Below are 20,083 nucleotides of genomic sequence, written 5' to 3' on the forward strand. Positions count from 1 at the left end.
CTCGATGACGACGATAATGATGATTGGGTGGTGGAAAAAGCCGCCTCTAATTCCATTCCAAGGCCAATTCACTTAGCTATTCGAGGAATTTTCATTTCACGAAAAGCCTTTGAAGTTGAGATTCTTTTGGCACGCATTTAAAGCTTTGTTCGTTCGAAAGAAATAAATTTCATTATAAGGGTTTTCCGAGCTGGCATCGCTGATATTATTATTATTAACGCCACAAAAGAAACTCTCCGTCATCGTCTGCCAAAGTTAAATTTAACCAGTATATGTACGACGGTCCCCCACGCATTTCCACCACGTATGCTGTCGGTGGGATTCAGGACACGAGTCCTGTTTGCATTGCAAATTATATGCCAGACTTCGGTGTGGAGCCGGTCAGAGAAAAAATCCCCATTCTGCCCAGTCAAAGTAAAGGCAAATTGATTTAAGTTGCGGGAAACGCGAGGAAATGTTAAAAGGCTGTCGAAATAAATGCATTCGGAAGGTCGGACATAGATTGCCCTTATAAAAATAAAATCGAAAGAATCGAGGAGATTTGTTTTAGTCAAAGAATACAACAATTTAATGTGTCAAAAGAATGTTTATTGTTATGTTTAAGAAATGTTAACTTTACAAACTTTTTTAAAGCTTAATTACTTTAAAACCTCTTTTACTAAAAATGTTTTTATAAATTAATGTTTAGTTTACTTTAATTACCATACTTTTTTTATTTCTGGTAAATAAGATTCTAATTAGCTTCGCAAATACTTTTGAGTTTTTAAGTCAAAGGTAAAAATCATTCAAAAGTCATGTACAAAGTTCGGAAATGGATTTTAATACCCAGCCGGAATCATTTAATGCCCTTACCCACTAAAGGGTGGGGACAACCACCGCACTTAAGCACAACATCCAGAGAAACACAATGCGTTCAGTGCACATGCCAGCTGCCGATGGTTGGCCGAACCATCTGGGGAAATGTCGCGACGACGGGAAAATAATAAAAGTACATAAAATGCAGGAATAAAGAATATATTGAAAAGAGAAATATATCTCAGAGAACAATACGCAAATTAATCAGCGCCCACACGGGACTCGTGCCTGCGATCTGGCATTCGTTAGCCGTTTTCTCCACAAAAATGCGACAGTCCGAAGTATTTTGCATTAACATAAATTTTATTGCGTATACGCAGCGTTGCAGTGGCATCAGCAGACGGCCACTACGATTTTTGGGGGATCAGAAATGTTGGTGAAAAAGTGTCCCTGCCGCCAACGATTTTTGTATTCATTATTTGCCCAGCGATGACGTTGTCCGGTGGTGAACACTTTTACGCCAGTTCTGAGGAAACCCGGGTGGGAATAAACTGGGGAGAAGTGGAAAGTGGCGGTGGCAGCTGTCGGGAGTCGTTTTCAGTTGGCTACTCACGGCGCCTGGCACAATGACAAATTACGGGTTGAAAGTTGAGTGAACTTTGGCGCGACAGTGTCCACTGTTCTCCCTCTTAATTTGGCTATTTGTAGAGCATAAAAGAGGTATTTGGCATTCTGGTAACGCTTGGTCTTGATCTGAAAACTTCAATGATGTTAGGTAGTCTTCAACACTTCTTATAGAGTATCTATTTTTCTTAAAAGATTTACTCGTGATCTCTTCATTGAGATGAATTATGTGATGCATATTAAGTGTTATAATAATTATTAATTAATTAATTTTATAAGCTTTACCTTTTGGTGAGAAATAAATGCAGCTTTCTAACTTGTTTTCCTTTATTATTACATCAATAGTAGGGTAGAGTATCTTAATGTCGGCTTTCTGCAACATATCCTTCACATTTTGGTAATGGGCCTCTAGTTCTTCGGCCGTAGTCTCCGTCCTATTCGCTCCTCCCGCAGACAGCTGTCAGTGGTTCAATCTTTGGCTGCGACGGTCGAGGCCTTTGAAATTGATGAGGCTCTTGCTTTTGTTGCTGCCTTTGGCAAATGAGGCGCAGATAAGCGTCAACTTTGACGCCCTCTTGAACATATTTTTTCAGTCGGTCTCATTCCTTCTAAGTTCTCGATTCGGGTTCGTTTTCCCTTTCAGAGCTCTTGTTTTTCGTAGTGCTTTGGTTATCATCGAAACTGTTGATTCTTCTTCGACACAGCAAACAGGCAAGGGAAAAAGTTTTAGGCGGTCTGTCGGTTTTTGTGTCTCTGGCTCGCCTCATTTGAACCCGATGAACCTTGTTCCATTCCCTTTTACTTTTTGCTATACACATTTTTTTAAACATTTTTTTCGAATTGTTTCCTATTTTTTTGTACTTATTTTCCCTTGTTTTTGCTGTTTGTGCGTGACATATTTGTGTGAGCATTTGACTCTTCGCTTTTCCCCTTTCGGGGGTAACCATTTGTTTGCCAGAATGCTTGACTCGGATTTGTTGTCTGGCCCTCTATTTCCCCTTTTAGGGTATGAAGAGGGGCCTGGGGCTTATCATTCAGAGGGATCGATGAGGTAGGCTGGGGAATGGAACCTTCTGACTGTTATGCAAATGATGAACATGATTTGAGGGTATTAAGTGAAATTAAATTAATGTCAAAGGAGAAGTCACATAAAATAATACGGAGCTTGGATGTAAAATGGCCGAGCTGTAAGAAATGGGCAAAAAGATTCTATAAACTAGAACATAACTTACACAGAAGGTAAAATGTATGAGATTTTAAATCTTCATTATTTGGATTATTAAAAACATGAAAGTCTAAGCACCTTAGTAGGGTAAAAACACTTCGTTTATTCAAAATTTGCAGTCTTTAGGCTCTCTGAACAAACGACAGAGAAAGCTGCACATTTAGTGGGAAAGGGCGGGGTTACTGGGGGTAGAAACAAAATCATCACTCGTCGTTCTCATCGCTGCTTGCACTGATTCCGCAGCTGCTGCTGCGGTTGCATCCGAGAAAATCCCCCAATGAATAGCAAGTTGCAAACTGCATTTGAATTGCAAACCCATGTCCCCTGCCCTCACCCTATCTCCCTGTCGAGCAGCAACTACCCACATTAGTTTAGCATATGTTTTACATAACTGAGAGTCGGAACCGGAGGCTGGGACCACGACAGTTCCCCAAAGCTGAACTGAATCCTCGGCTTATGCTCCACTTCTGGCTGTCTGAACTTTCGGATAATTTCTTTTTCATTTCGTTACTTTTTTCTGCGTGTTTTTGTACACAGGAGGAAATAATGGTTGATCTGATAAAAAACAGAAAATATATCGCATACTTTTAATATTACAGCTTTGCCCTTTGTACTCATTATAGTTTCTAAATTAACCAACTAGTCTTTGTAAGTATAAAAAGCATTTCAGTGTAGCTCGGGACTTCCTGTTTGTCCTATTGCTAATCTCCACTACATCTCTCGGATCGGAATTCTAGTTTCGTTGCCGCTTCGCCGGAATCAAAGATTGAACGTTTCGGGGGACCACGAAATGTACGCAGCTCAAAAACAAAATTTATTGAAATGGCAAAAGGAAGACCTTGATCTTTAGATTATCACGTCAATAAATGGATTTCGTTTTGTATTTCTTTCCATTTTTTGTCGCCGTCGTTTTGCCGCTGCTCTTTTTTGGCGGCGTCTTCAGCCTCTTGTTGTTCTTGTTCTTTGGCGTTCAAGAAGCGAAAACGAAACCGAAATCGAAATGAAACGGAAACTGGTGGAACCAGTCGAGCAGCAGATGAAAAGACGACATAAAACCAAACCCACTGAACTGACCAAGCCAAAAGAACTTCTTGGGCTAATTAAGAGTTTTGGCTAGCGCCAGCTAACTTGTGTTCGCTTTCGCTGATCTCGAAATCCAAGATCTCGGCCCATTAACTCAAATGCAACTAAATTAGGGGAGTCTTTGTGCATGAAGTCACAGCTCACACTCGCCCCATCGCGACTTAAAGATTGCTTCTCGCAAATGTATTCCACAAATGACGCTTACGTGATTACATAAAGACCCATAAAAAGTGATTTGAACTTGAAATCGCTAAATGCGTCATGCAATTGAAACAAATACACGGCAACAGAAACAAAAACGGCGCTTGTTAAAAAAGAGACTAGAGAAAATCACTGAAATCTGTGGAAATAAAAACGTACTAGCCATAAAATTGTTACAATGACAACGGACAGGCAATGGCTAAAACAACGGCAGCAGCAGCGCAGTTTGCCAGTAGATCAAATTGAATAACTGCTTTAGCTTTCAGTCGCAGCAGCAGCAACAGCAACAACAACAGCAGTCAACTATATAGCAAGAAGATCAACAAAAGCAGGCAAAGTCGAAAAGAGCGCATCAATTAGGCTTATACCCATGTACATATATACCTCTCCCATATACTCACTATATAGTATAACACTCGTGTTCTTGACGATGTTGCTGCTGTCACTGCAATTGCTGTTGCTGTTGCTGTTGCTGCTGCTGTTGCTGCTGCCCTCTGTTAAATGACAATTGCTGCTGTCGAAACAGATGTTGCTGCTGGTGTTTTTGCTGATATTCCTACTGCTGCTGTGCCTTTTGAGTTGCGAATATTGCTACTTGGATGTCTCAAATTGTTTTACCCGTTTCCGGTGGCCCTGCTGTTGCTGCTGCGGCTTTTGGTGTTGCTACTTTGTTGCTGTTGCAGATGCTGCTAATGTGGCTTTTGGTGTTGCATTTTGTGGGTACATGTCGTGTAAGCGTGACTTTTAGTGTATCTTTTAATTTGTTTATAGACAATTCTACAATAGCCACTACAATTTTATGTTCTTATTGCTAATGAATCCTTTAATGTTACCTATGTTTCCTTTGAACAATATTCTTAAATTTGTTAAATTTTTATGAAATATATAGGTACCACTATTTATAACATTTTGTGCAGGTTTGTATCACTCTGGACAGCAGTACATTTAATATTTTAGAACATCACTGTGGTCGGCTCTCCACATAGTGACGAATCGCACCGGAAATAAGTAGTACACCGATCGAAAGGTATTATGATCTTCATTCATTCGGCACGCTGTAATATAATACGCCCTTTTATGTGGGAAGCCAGAGTAAATATTTCAGAAAGTGTAATTGTTTAGTCGAATTTACAAGCATATTTTGTCAGAAAATTTGATATCGATATCAGAACTTTTGTATGTTGATAGTGTGATCGTCACGACCGCTCACCTCGGTAAGAGGTATTTGTATTCGATTCGTTACAAAACTCACTAGTATTTAAATTAATTAAGATATGCTTTATTAAACTTTTTTAATTTAGTCTTAAGTAAATACCACCCTTTAAATTCCGGACATTCTTTCATCCCAAGCACGTTTGTTAAATTCTACTAGATAAATGTGAATCTGTGATGCCTATGCAAATACCTATCCATTCTCTTATGAATTAAAGAATTAATGGCCACCTCGTGCATGTAAATACCAAGTTGAAATAAGTGAAGAGGCCTTTGCACACGACATTACTCACCTGCTCAAGTGTGAAATGTAATTAGAAGACATGTTCAATCTGGCGATCAGATAACGAGCTTATGTCAGCCCCCATTCTGACTCACAAGACCCAGGGAGATTCTTGGTCAAGACAAATCCGACAACATTGTCAAACAAGATGCCTATCTCGAAAGCGTGCAATTTTACTATGCAATAAAACAAAGTTGATTTCGCCTTGAAAATGGCAAGACTCATGCGATATGTTCTGATTTTAGCCTTAAGATATATTTCTTTAGTCGGCCTTCATTCAAAATGTCTCTAGAACCATTCGCAAGGACCAAACAAATTAACTAAAAAGCCTCACAGCAATTCAATTTCGCTTTCAATGGCAAACATACGAAATGTCACTGCGGGTTAACTCAGTCGAGGAAGCCGCTTAGAGCCAAACAAATTAGCAGCAAAATATGCCAGCCGGCAAGATGCAAATGCAAATTCAAATTCGACAATTGGATTGTCCGGCTTTTTGGCTCTGGCCGGGGGCCAAATGTTGTAGCCGGAAGCGAAATTCTCATGTCCTGTGGACCCGAAATTCGAATGACAATGACAATTATCCGAGGCTAGTGACTATTATCCCAGCCCCCTCGAAATGCTCGTGGGGACACGCCCACACAATGAGGGATAATTGTGAGTTACGCATACGCCAAGTGGGCCCCAGTATGGGTTTGATTTTATTGCCCACCGCCTGGACCCCAGAGCCAAAGCCAATTTGAGCCTGGCCCGAGCAATTTGGCAAAGGGAAGCCAAACAGCCGAACGGAAAAAATGTGAAAATGAAAATGGGCAGAGACACACATTTTCGGATGCCCATAGAAATTTCCAAGTTTCATTTTTTTGGAGGAGGAATCCCCTTCGGTAAATTGAATTGAAGCGACGCCAGAATGGGCAAGGCATCAATTCAATACAAGGAGGCTGTCTGCTCACCATATGTGTTCCTCTGCGTGCACAGTGGAAAAAAGGTTTCTAATAAAATATTAGTATAAGCCATATTTAGGAAAATATAATGTTAAACGCTGTACTCGATTGCCTCAACTATCAGTACCTCAAATGTCAGATACCCGTTACTCAGCTAAGGGGAGAGCGAGGGAGATGGAGATATGCATGCAGCAAATCGACTGTTTCCAAGATTAAACATTTTATTTGGTAATATCTTTTTAATGAATGGTTCGATTTAAATTATTTTTGGCATTCAGATGGTATTGATAATAAAAACCTTGCGGTGCGCAAGGACCTCAAGAATCTGTATGCCGAATACCAACTTTCTTGCTTTTATATTTATATATATTCTATAGAGTCTAAGTTCTCAGGGTTTATTCCTAGAGTAAAGGTGTGTAATAGATTCGTCGGAAAATATGTAACAGGATCTATATTCATGATCCCGATCACTAGCCATGTCCGTCTGTCCGTATGTGCGTACGTCCGTTTGAACGCAGAGATCTCGGAAACTATAAAAGCTAAAGTGTTGGACCTTTCATTAAAAAGTTATAAGCAAATAAAGGAATTGACGCTAGGAGACGCAGTGGCGTAGTGCGTCATCTTTTGAGCACATGCTTCCCCATCTCCCCTTAGCTGAGTAATGGGTACCTGATAGTCGGGGCCATCGACGACAGCGTTCTCTCTTGCTTAAATTATAAAGATTTGCAAGTGTCCTTAAAAAAGCTCTATATTTTTAGCACAGAGTATTCTAGAAATATAAACGTTAAATCGGTATATCGGCAAAGAAAATGTACCTCATAACATTATTAAATTTCCACCTTTTTCAAGTCCTTAGTTATTTTTTACTGTGTCGATATATGTATGCATACAAGTGGGTTTCGGGAACAAGGACACGGGAATCAGCACAATTGGGTTCCTTGAAGGACCGAGCCCAATCAGTCCAGTGAAACTGTCGTTGGTAATTGATTTTGGTTGGGCCAACTCAAATTAATTAAGTTATACGATTTCCTTTCCATCGCCGCAGCTCCTTGAATCATTGATTATGTTGTAATAATTAGCGATAGTTATGCAATTAATTCATGCTGTCATCGTCAACATCATCAATGATCCCAAACAATGTTCGTTGGGGAATTGTGTCGCCCGGGTCTTGGTTTAACGTGGTAGTTCAATATGTACCACTCAAAACAAAACGCTTCCGCCTTGAGAAACTCAAGTTTTTCGATGGGAAATGCGATTGACTCTAGGAAAAAGAGGGCCTTGTTTAAGTTGTCTAACAATGGAGTTCGCGTGCGAGTTAGGATGCGCAATTTAACTACAAAAAAGGTTCGAATATAAAGAAAGTTTAACGAAAATTATTTTGAAGTTTAAAGAATTAACTCACCATTGTACTTCTTGGTCTGATCATTGTGTGTGCATGCATAGGTTATAAGGAAATGCTTGTAGTCCGTAAACAAGATATTGGTGTTAAAGTAACCTTCATAAATGAGATAATAACAATTGAGATGAAAAGTATCATAAGACCATCTAAGGGACTCACGACTATTTTGCACATTGTAAGAGGCACAACGTCGCTGGTAGACGGGTAGGTCCAGAGGTGTTGTTGCATAGGCAAACCAAACTCCCAATAACTAATTCATAACAAACTTATTAGCAATGGCCACCAAGCGTTTACCTTCTAACTTACTCTATTTTTATTTACATGCTTCAGGGTCTTAACTTTGGGGCACTTATTTACTTCAAAGGAAGACACCAAGGGCTTTACTGTGGCCCTTCGAAAAGTCGGCCTTAATTTAGCTCCATTAGTAAAACGCACTACAACAAGTAGAACAGTCAGCAATAGGCTTAAATATATCAACCGCATTGGTATAATATTTCATACAAAGTGGGCCTAGAGTAAATTTCCAACCTTTTGGTAAGGTTTTTCAATTAATATAAGGTTCTTTGGCTTATCAGAATGGTCTGGCTAATGAATTGGTTGCGGCTTTTAAAGCGACTCCTTGGTTTCCCATTGCTGTCAGAGTTTACGTGCCGCTTTCTACCAAAGTTTCGGCTTTATTTGTTCAATTTATTCGACTTTTGTTGGGTATTGTTATTTTGCTAGTGAATTGCATAACGAATGGCGGAGTGACGCCTCACCGATAGTGTTGTTTTTGCTTCTTTTCACATGTACATATTCCATCACGGAAACGTGCAGCGGAATCGGAAACGGGGCACGGACATTCGCAATTACACTGCGCCGTTGTCTGTCGATATATTAACTGGGTCCGTGCAATTCTGTTCCAGCGATTTACATCTGCATCTGCATCGGCCGCTGCTGATGCGATTATGTCATCGCCGTTTGGTTCACTGATTCGACAAGGTTCCAGCGTGTCTTGGCCCCGAGTTCCGAGTTGTAAATAATTATTTTAGTCGCCAGAATGATCCCACCGCTGGGTTCCGCCCTCATTTGGCTGGTGGTGCTGCTGCTCCTGATGGAACTGGCTGAGGTGTGGTCCAGTTGCTGTGCCTGCCCAGCGCCCCGCTGCAAAATCGCACAGTGGCCATGCTGCACCAAGAAGTCAAAGTGGTACCACTCGTTTTTCGGTTAGCAAATGGAGATTGCACATTTCTGTAATTAGGTCTGAAATATCTCCTGTTCTATCATATAAACCTTTAAACTGTTCTTCCTTAATACAAAAAAATTGCAATTTCGATAACTGGATTTTATACAATTGAGCCAGTTAAGTTCAGTGAATTTTAAAATTTTCTTCTTCAATGTAAAAATTCATATTTTGATAACCCCATTAACTTTCATGGCGGCAAAGTGTTTGGTTTCAAGCATGGGTGCTCCTACTTTTAAGGGCATTAAACAGCATCATTTATTTATTTTCAATTAAAATCTGTTCAGACTCGCCGCCTCCTGCTGCTGAATTTTCGCGCTTATGGGGAAGCTTTTATTTTTGGTCAATTTTGCGCAACAATTATGTGAGCCCACGAACTTTGGCCCCGCCCCTTCGACCCCTTGCATCCCCAACTTGACTGCTCGACAACGTCAAATGATTTATTCAATTTGTGCTATGAAGCGTAAACTTTTTGTTTGCTCGCTGGCGGCGGAAGTTCGCTGTGTGAATCAATCGCGGGAGTCGTGGATCCTCCTCCCCGGGAACAACAATTTAAACAGTATTTCCACATGACAATGGCCGAGATACGTTTATGGCGACCCAGGAGGTCAAACTGAATTTGAATATTTAACTTGATGTTGTGCATTGCTGCGGTTGATAGAGATAGAAAGGATATGGATACACAGTCGCTCAGCTGCAATATATTTCCCCTGGACCAGCCAATTATAATTACAACCCTTTCGCGTTGTTCTGCCAAATAAAATGTTCAACATCATTGCACTTGGCAGCTTCATTTGTTTACGACTGCTTTTCGGTTTTCCCCTCCTCAGGATCCTTTTATTTTACGGCAGTCGGGCAAAAAGTTTTCTTTTTACAGCGATATTAAGTTAATTACTTTTGCCGTCGAAGTGCGGAACTCAGACGGGTGTTTATGGAATGCCGGCCTGCAGACTCATAATTAATAAGCATTTAGTTGGGCACACCTCGAGGCGCTCTCCAATGATGTTGTCAAAAAGCGTGAGCTGTTAAAAAGTATATTCATATTTGATTTTTATGATGCATTTCGCACGCCCCTCAATTGAAGGGCGAACGTGCCTGCCACTCGATGATTTCACCAGCCTTCAGCAAGACAGCTCGACGAAGAGAACTGCGGCAGCCGGAGAAGGGAAACCCTCGACGATGGGAAAAAGTGAAACCGTAATTGGTGAGGAGTCTGGAATTACTTGAGTTGTGGCTGAGGGCTTTATTGGGACCGACCGCGCTAATTTGATGATGAGATAAGTCGGAGAGATGGGGCTGTCAGGGTCTCAAGAAGCTACCAAAGGATATCGGGGCTGAGTAAGCTACGCTTGTGTTTCATAGAAACATTCAACTTTGATAAAGACGTTAAGGGGTTGCAGAGGGTGTTTGGGCCACAATCAAGCTCTTGTTCATGATATTAATATTTTTAAAAACACTGAACGGTGTTTTAAACATACTTTATTTGGTACATTTTAGATACATGTTATCTTGGTAAGTTCAAAATAATAATAGCCTGAAAGAATAGAAATCTTTCCTGCTAACACTTTAAGAAAAAGCACTCAACCGAAGGACATCAGAAAGTTACAGCGAAATTAGAGTTTTTGAACACGGTTATTAAAATACAAATAAAAAAGGGTTCATAAAATAGTTTTTTTAGGGTGCTATTTCATACTCATATTAGTAAAAGCCAGCAAGCGCTAGTTTCGAATTTAACGTTTTATTCGCAACGAAAGGTACTTAGAAACATAAAGGCGATATTAATATAATCTGTTATTATAGCTTAGCCAAGCCATGAGAACTTTGTAATTGACAAATCCACATAAGCGATGTCTTTGCAGATGCCTTATATCGAAAGTCTATATCCAGTTTCCAAAATATATATGGAAAAAACCACAGTGCCCGGCAGACATGCGCCTGTCTGTCAAAGTATCGCAAAATGTGTTGCTCATATAAATTTCATTTATGCCAGTTAAATTAATTACTGTCAACACATGCGAGGCGGCAGCTCCACCGCCACCACCAAGCAACACCACCAACATCGCCAAGAAGAGGAGCACCGCAGCAAAAACAATTGCCAATCAGCCACAGAAACTAAAGCAGGCCAAGCGTCCAACCAAAAGTCCAAAAACAACGCGGGAAACTTGGACGCAGAGTGCTGCGAGAGTAGAGCGTGTTGCGAACATAAACACAAAGTCATAAAGTTTTTACACAAAAACATTTAATTTTATTGCATTTTTGGGCGGCAGCCAGACCCCAGACCCCGAATCCGAGTCCGAAACCAGACGACGTCGTGAACAATGCACCACCCAACGGGGGGAGGAGGTGGGTTGGAGGCCGTCCATGGGGCGGGTGGTGGTGGGTGGGTGTGCTCCGCTGGGAGCATGGTCTGCTGGCCGGGCCAACTTAATTTGCCGCAAATCGAGCAAAACTACAGCGAGCAGAAGCGCTCGGGAGAAGCGGACCGAAAATCGCACACAATTTTCGGCAGGACAGGCATGTTATTCTGAAAACTTTAAAAAATCGGGGTAAAGTAGAATAGAAGAAAAACATGTGCTGCCTCGGAAAGAGGAATCTTAAAAAAGTTTTATTTGATAAATCAATATTGTATAATGATATCATATTTTAACGAATTACTTAGACAAAGATGGATAAGATCTGTGCAAACTATAATTTTTGATTGTCTGGAAGATAAGTAATATATACGTTTCACAGTAGTCATATGATCCTACCACTCAATTAATAACGATCGACTGATTGTCATTATTGGTTAACTTAATTAAGTTTGGTTGAATTTTAATAAGCTGGTACACCCTCTAAAAATGTTTACCAATAATTTGACAATTTATTAATCATCAACTTCTTTTATGAGTCCTGAAATATCATTAAAGTAGTAACATTATTGCTTAATTTTGAATGACTACGCAGATCCTGTTGAAAGGGGGAGAGTTTAAATTTGCAGATGGCTAGATGGATGCTGCCTATGTTCCCCCGTTCGAATTGTTCCCACACGACTCGTGTGGCTGGCGCGGTTGACGTCAGCAGCATTTGTGGAAATCTCCGCCCCAAACACCAGAACACATTGTCGTCATGCATCTGCAGTTGTTTAGACAACTTCTTGAAGAATCAGCGTAGCGAGCAGTCGGCACACTGGAAAATGGGCCAGCAAAGATCTTTTCTGTCTGGAGGTTTCGGTCTTTTCCCTTTTTCCCAAAGCCTCCTCGCCTAAAACCATCTCATTTTTGGCATGTGCCTAAAGTGCAGCATTAAAATAAAAATTATGCGGCAGACGGCGAACTGCAGACCGCAAAACGCAAAATGCACCACGAAAAGAGAGAAGTAAAAACGTCCAGCGTGCGTATACGTAATGTGCATTAACATCAACAAGTGTGGAGGAAAATTCGCGTAGATTTGTGGGTTTTTATGGGCGGAGGAAACTGGTGGGAAATGTGTGCCTGCTGCAAATGGGAAGAGTGCCAACAACAAATTTTCGGTCGATCCCATTTCGAAATGTTTTTCAATGCAGGGCCTTCGAGAGCCGCAGAATGTTTGAAATGACGATGATGCCATAATCATGGCAGCGATTACTGTCCTAAGTGGTGGGGATTGTGGCTCACTGTGTTTGGTTGAAACTCACGTATGGATCGCTGACACGTTTTAAAAACATGAGTAGAATTATATTTACAACTACTGTATATATCCTTAAGGACATTATCTCAACAAATAAACTATTAGTCTAGTCACTAGTGTATACTTATAAAAAAGTGTTTAAGTAAATTCAATTTAACTTTTCTCTTCTTAATATTTTGTTCTCATATTAAGAACATTGATACCAAAATGTAATTACGTGGTTTTTAAGAACGAATGTACTTGAATATTTTTCTCTGTGTAGAAATTCGCTTCTTGAGGTATTAGCAGGGTTTACCCAAAATCTATTTAACTAATAGATTAAATTTCAACTATTCTGAAAAAACACCTTATTGTGCGAAAGCTTTACAGACGAAGAAACGGTAGAATAGAATATTTAATTTAATTTTATAAAAAATGTAATGGTATCTTCTCTATCTTCCTGCTCTACTTTATCTGTTCCTCCCAAAGAAAGGTCCTTCGAAATCCCCACCATATGTTCCTTATTTCTTCCCTTGCAGACCAACCCCTCTTGGAGGCAACTGTCAGTGTCAGTGTCGGATGAACAACAATAAAGACATTTACATATGGCGAGGGTGTCGCTTAGACATAAGACCTGATCCCCAACCCCGAAATCCCACCCCAATCCCCCCACCCCACATGCGGCAATTCAAGGGCAACCTAAACATACCAATTTACGTAGGTCGGGAGTATAGAGATTTGGACGGCGATAAAAGCATTCGGGACAGGCCCGCGACCTCTGACCGCCGACCGCTTACCCCTGTCCCCGCCCTCCTGGCCACGCCCCCTGGCCTGGGCTGTGGGCTCAAGGCTTCTGGTCCGTGCCCGTGCCCCATGGCATATGTCTGCGATGCTCATTAAGGGCGCACAGCGTGGCGCAGCTAATGTGACAACGACGTGGGGAGATTCCTTGCGGATGGGAGGTAGACAGCCCCGCAGGGATTTTCATTTGACTTTGCAGTCAGTAGCCACCATTTTTTGCATTTCTTACCCGGTATTCAACTCGGACAGGAGCATACTGCTTATTTTATAAAATAATAAGAAACGAATTCCTGAAAAAAACATTAATATAAACAAATTTGCAGGTCTAACTGTTAAAACTAATAATTAATGAAATAATAGTTGCATTATTTTTATAAAGTATTATTTAAATTTTATCTGTACTTAAGATAGCTAATATACTATTTAAACTAAAATGATTCTCTTCATATTTACCAGCAGTCATGTATGAATTTATCACATTAAATTAATAAGAGAGCAAAATTAATTCTGTACTAAACTTGTTTCGAAATCTTATTACGTCATTATGCATAACATAAAAATACGATGGTATCTTAAGGTCGCAAAACACCACCAGATCCTTCTGCTGGATTTCCTCAACTTCGTTGTTGCTTTTTCTTGGGCTGACGACGATGGGGACAAGTTATTTGTTTCAAAAAGGAGTTGGTGGGAGAAGAGTGAACAAAAAATGGGGACTAGAATGGGAAGGGAAACAGGAGGCCGGTTTCGGCCTTTCAACATTTATTCTTTTTCCGCCGCTTTTATTGTTCTGTTTTCACTGCGGTAGTAAGAGTTGTTGCTGTTGCTGCTGCTTTGGGTAATTCAATTTACTGCCACAATTTTCATTTGTGCAAATTTCGAATGACTCGAGGATATACACAGTATGTATGTAGGTTATATGGCAGCGTCCAGTTCTTGGGTCTCCGGCTGGGAAGCATTTCATGCACAATTTGTTGGGTCCTTTATTTTTATTTCGCCGCATTGTGAAAAATTTGACTTGGCGCTGGCTGCTTCACTTACTTGATTTCCCCTCTGGAATCTCAAATTGCTTGTGACTTTTGGGTCGATCCAATTTTGTTTTGGGTTCCGCCTTTAGGTTTTTTTGATTTCCGAAACCTTATCAATTTCTTGAAATACATATATTTTACTTCTTAGCCAAGCTGGTTTTAATAGATACTTTTAACAGTTCAAAATAAGGTAAGAATATTCTTAAAAATAATTATAGTAGAATAGTTTAGATTCCAGGACTTCTGTAAACAAACTTAAGTAAGCTTAGCCTGAGAATCTAGAGCTATTCTGTTAATGGTTAATAGATTCAAAGAGAAGGCAAAGATTCAAAATGATTTCAAGAGAAACTCATCCAAATGGCTCTCTTTGGTAAACATCTCTCTTTTGTCCACCGTTTTACAGAGAAGTGATGCTGCTGTTGCTATGGGTCTCTTAAGCTCTAATAGAAAGAAGGCAGACGAGAGATAAAACGATGTCTGCTTTATTCTTAGTAGCTCTGTTAACGGTACAATAAAGCAGCATTACTATATTTAGTTTAATATTTCCTTTAGTGCTTTTATGTGCGTTTAACATGTTGATTACATTAGATGATAAATGATAAGCATTAGTTCTATTTTTGTTGGATGAGTAAGTATAAGAGGATGATAAGGGCTATATTTAAACTTTTATTTGGTAAAGCTTACATTTTTTTATTACAAGCTGTTTATAGCTATGCCATGTTAAATAATAGACGCGATGCTATGGAAACTTTAAAAGATCGGCTGTATAAAAGGCGTATTTATTATAATGCAGGTCTAATGTCGGTAAATTGAACTGACTAAGTTTCAGCCTGATAAAAACTATATATCCCTTCGTGGTCTGATTTGTTTATTTTAATCCAAAAACGTATTGAAATAGTTTGTAATATACATTGTTTGTTTAACAACATATCAATACTATCTAAACAATGTACTTTTGGCCCTACTGTAATATTCTCTTAGGCTAGAACCCACCCTCAGTACTCTTACGCTGTTATCAAGGTCTGCTAAAACTGGGACCATCGAACTGTTAAGGTTATTGGCCGCTGTAAAGGACTCTGCCTCATCTCCGCATCCCTGGCGTCCTGACAGCTCAGCAGTTCGGGCAAATGGTGTAGAAAATTTTAATACTCCCAAGAGAATCATTCGGGACTTTGGCTGTCTGGACAGTTCTTGGCGAAACGTGTCGAAGCGAAAGCCGTTTTCTATGAACGATTGAAGGCAGCCAACAATCCGTGAATGACATTGTTGCATCAATTATGACTGGAAAATACATGCCAATTTTGACCCTTCTTCGGGCTTGATCTCCAAATAAGCTTGTGATTAATGGAGAGAACAATGACAGGGGTTGGTCTGAAAACTTGCGAAACTAACTAAAACAAATGGTTCAGGGACTGCATTTCATGGCTACAACCAGCCGTTGAATTCATTGATAGTGTTTGCTGTTTAATTCCTGAGAGACATTTTTTCACTGCCTTTGTCCTTGCTGAAACAAATGTCCAACGCAGCATTTTTGGCAGCCGTTCAAAATGGCCAGCAATTATTTGATATTTGATTTCGCCTCTCGGCGCGCCCCTTTTTATTCTCTGGCGCTTCTGTCTGCGCTGCGTATACGTAATGGATGTAACAACATTTTAGTCGAAACCCCAAACACGCCTTGACAATTTCCTTTTCAATTCAACCGAATTTCCAACAATATTTCAATGCCACTGCACACATATATGTGTGTATCTATGTGTGGGAAAGTACTGGTGCCGGTCGAAAGTATTATTTGTTGCTCTGACCATAGCGTAAAGTGATTTACTATTTCTATTCGCCTGTGTCTGGGTTTGTGTTGCTGTTCTGTCGATAAAAGCAATCAAAGCTTGATTTATTGTCCTCACCGAGTTCTTGACAGCCGCGGGGAACACTTTTGGGTAAATTTGTCGGCAAAATAGGAAGGATGGCTTGAAAGAACCGATGAAAGAATAAAATGATGCATTTCAAACCAAGACCTAGGATTTCAGCGGGTTTTACAAGGCACATGTGTAATTTAATCGAGGGATTTCACTGTATGAAGTGTTTTTTAAAAGGTTTTTATTAGTTTACCCAATTTGTTTCTGTAATGTTTTGTGGAATATTGGATGGGTAGGTACATTTAGCTATTTGTGATTGAAACAATGCAGTTTGTACTTCATTAAATATTTTCGAAGTTTAATTGCTTTACCCACAATATTTCATAAAAATAAAAGCTCTTTATCTGGTTTTACATTTTTTCCCCCAATCGCTTGGCAGCCGGAAAAGCAAAATATTTGATTTCCTCTTAAAAATACCAGCGCTCCCATTTTTTTTATTTTTACTCTGTTACGTTGTTGGGGTTTCCAGCCGCCGCCTGAGTTATTTTCTCGTTTACAGTTAACCGGTCACAAACGCACACACTCACATTGACATGCAACAATTGCCCCGCCAAATGCCGACGGTCAACAAAAACAACAAGAACACCCACAACAGGAGCACCCATAAAGCCTTATTGATTTTTGACTTGAATGCGGTTTATAAAATGGAATTATGCCCTTTCAGGGGGTACTTCTGTTTCAAGCAAAAGGATAGCAGACCGTTTAAATAATCGATCAGTTTAAAACTAGAATTGCCTTTTATTTTCTTGATCGATGAAGTCTACTCTAGAATATTTTTAGTTTAATATTTCCTTTAGTGCTTTCATGTGCGTTTAACATGTTGATTACATTAGATGATAAATGATAAGCACTAGTTCTATTTTTGTTGGATGAGTAAGTATAAAATGATGATAAGGGCTATTTTTAAACTTTTATTTGGTAAAGCTTACATTTTTTATTACAAGCTGTTTATAGCTATGCCATGTTAAATAATAGACGCGATGCTATGGAAACTTTAAAAGATCGGCTGTATAAAAGGCGTATTTATTATAATGCAGGTCTAATGTCGGTAAATTGAACTGACTAAGTTCCAGCCTGATAAAGAATATATCCCTTCGTGGTCTGATTTATTAATTTTAATCCAAAAAACGTGTTGAAATAATTTGTAAGACACATTGTTTGTCTAATAACATTACAATACTATCTAAACAATTTCCGTTTGGCCTTACTGTAATATTCTCTTAGGCTAAAACCCACCCTCAGTACTCTTACGCTGTTATCAAGGTCTGCTAAAACTGGGACCATCGAACTGTTAAGGTTATTGGCCGCTGTAAAGAACTCTGCCTCAGCTCCGCATCCCTGGCGCCCTGACAGCTCAGCAGTTCGGGCAAATGGTGTAGAAAATTTTAATACTCCCAAGAGAATCATTCGGGACTTTGGCTGTCTGGACAGTTCTTGGCGAAACGTGTCGAAGCGAAAGCCGTTTTCTATGAACGATTGAAGGCAGCCAACAATCCGTGAATGACATTGTTGCATCAATCATGACTGGAAAATACATGCCAATTTTGACCCTTCTTCGGGCTTAATCTCCAAATAAGCTTTTGATTAATGGAGAGAACAATGACAGGGGTTGGTCTGAAAACTTGCGAAACTAACTAAAACAAATGGTTCAGGGACTGCATTTCATGGCTACAACCAGCCGTTGAATTCATTGATAGTGCTTGCTGTTTAATTCCTGAGAGACATTTTTTCACTGCCTTTGTCCTTGCTGAAACAAATGGCCAACGCAGCATTTTTGGCAGCCGTTCAAAATGGCCAGCAATTATTTGATATTTGATTTCGCCTCTCGGCGCGCCCCTTTTGATTCTCCGGCGCTTCTGTCTGCGCTGCGTATACGTAATGGATGTAACAACATTTTAGTCGAAACCCCAAACACGCCTTGACAATTTCCTTTTCAATTCAACCGAATTTCCAACAATATTTCAATGCCACTGCACACATATATGTGTGTATCTATGTGTGGCAAAGTACTCGTGCCGGTCGAAAGTATTATTTGTTGCTCTGACCATAGCGTAAAGTGATTTACTATTTCTATTCGCCTGTGTCTGGGTTTGTGTTGCTGTTCTGTCGATAAAAGCAATCAAAGCTTGATTTATTGTCCTCACCGAGTTCTTGACAGCCGCGGGGAACACTTTTGGGTAAATTTGTCGGCAAAATAGGAAGGATGGCTTGAAAGAACCGATGAAAGAATAAAATGATGCATTTCAAACCAAGACCTAGGATTTCAGCGGGTTTTACAAGGCACATGTGTAATTTAATCGAGGGATTTCACTGTATGAAGTGTTTTTTAAAAGGTTTTTATTAGTTTACCCAATTTGTTTCTGTAATGTTTTGTGGAATATTGGATGGGTAGGTACATTTAGCTATTTGTGATTGAAACAATGCAGTTTGTACTTCATTAAATATTTTCGAAGTTTAATTGCTTTACCCACAATATTTCATAAAAATAAAAGCTCTTTATCTGGTTTTACATTTTTTCCCCCAATCGCTTGGCAGCCGGAAAAGCAAAATATTTGATTTCCTCTTAAAAATACCAGCGCTCCCATTTTTTTTATTTTTACTCTGTTACGTTGTTGGGGTTTCCAGCCGCCGCCTGAGTTATTTTCTCGTTTACAGTTAACCGGTCACAAACGCACACACTCACATTGACATGCAACAATTGCCCCGCCAAATGCCGACGGTCAACAAAAACAACAAGAACACCCACAACAGGAGCACCCATAAAGCCTTATTGATTTTTGACTTGAATGCGGTTTATAAAATGGAATTATGCCCTTTCAGGGGGTACTTCTGTTTCAAGCAAAAGGATAGCAGACCGTTTAAATAATCGATCAGTTTAAAACTAGAATTGCCTTTTATTTTCTTGATCGATGAAGTCTACTCTAGAATATTTTTAGTTTAATATTTCCTTTAGTGCTTTCATGTGCGTTTAACATGTTGATTACATTAGATGATAAATGATAAGCACTAGTTCTATTTTTGTTGGATGAGTAAGTATAAAATGATGATAAGGGCTATTTTTAAACTTTTATTTGGTAAAGTTTACATTTTTTTATTACAAGCTGTTTATAGCTATGCCATGTTAAATAATATACGCGATGCTATGGAAACTTTAAAAGATCGGCTGTATAAAAGGCGTATTTATTATAATGCAGGTCTAGTGTCGGTAAATTTAACTGACTAAGCTTCAGCCTGATAAAAAATATATATCCCTTCGTGGTCTGTTTTATTTATTTTAATCCAAAAACGTATTAAAATAGTTTGTAATATACACTGGTCGGCATATATATTTTGTCATGGCGATGCCTCAGTTTCTGTTTAAATTTTTTTTTATTTTAAATATAAAAAAATGTATGGATTGTACATAATTCATTTAGTTACATTGTATTAAATTATAAATATAACAAATTTTCATTTTTAACATTCATTTAGATTTTTAATTGAATTAAAACTAAAAACTAAGTCATTTCATGGGTGGCATAAGTATTTTGACAAAATTTCTTTTTTCATCTTAATTAACTAATTTGTTTTATAAATTTATTTGAAACTGGAAATTAATAAAAAATATACCCTCCTTTGGTGTCTATGACCTTTTGCAGGCGATTCGGAACGGAATCGACCAAGGTTTGAAGGTATTTTAAGGGAACCTCTTTCCAATTCATTGTAACCTCAGTGACGGTTTCTGCTTTTGTC

At 39.3% G+C, this 20,083-nt stretch overlaps 2 protein-coding genes across 3 annotated transcripts; one reads left to right on the top strand and one right to left on the bottom strand.

Annotated features, from left to right (window-relative positions):
* Nucleotides 1–7,127: 7,127 nt before the first annotated feature.
* Nucleotides 7,128–8,642, bottom strand: LOC119548446. 2 transcript variants are annotated; one of them, XM_037855709.1, is made up of 5 exons: nucleotides 8,522–8,611; nucleotides 8,070–8,197; nucleotides 7,923–8,013; nucleotides 7,767–7,859; nucleotides 7,128–7,697 (listed from the first exon to the last, which is right to left on the bottom strand). In XM_037855709.1, the coding sequence occupies exons 1-5, from the start codon at nucleotides 8,562–8,564 to the stop codon at nucleotides 7,486–7,488; spliced, it is 567 nt and encodes a 188-aa protein (XP_037711637.1). In that variant the 5' UTR covers nucleotides 8,565–8,611; the 3' UTR covers nucleotides 7,128–7,485. The 2 variants fall into 2 exon arrangements, with proteins under 2 accessions (XP_037711637.1, XP_037711636.1); XM_037855708.1 differs by having other exon boundaries at nucleotides 8,070–8,642.
* A 109-nt stretch (nucleotides 8,643–8,751) lies between these two features.
* LOC119548447 lies at nucleotides 8,752–9,076 on the top strand. Its single transcript, XM_037855710.1, has one exon. It carries the CDS (start codon nucleotides 8,803–8,805, stop codon nucleotides 8,971–8,973), a length of 171 nt encoding a protein of 56 aa, XP_037711638.1. The 5' UTR covers nucleotides 8,752–8,802; the 3' UTR covers nucleotides 8,974–9,076.
* Nucleotides 9,077–20,083: the final 11,007 nt, after the last annotated feature.

Source organism: Drosophila subpulchrella, chromosome 2L (assembly GCF_014743375.2).
Source record: "Drosophila subpulchrella strain 33 F10 #4 breed RU33 chromosome 2L, RU_Dsub_v1.1 Primary Assembly, whole genome shotgun sequence".
Taxonomy (NCBI): Eukaryota; Metazoa; Arthropoda; class Insecta; order Diptera; family Drosophilidae; genus Drosophila; species Drosophila subpulchrella.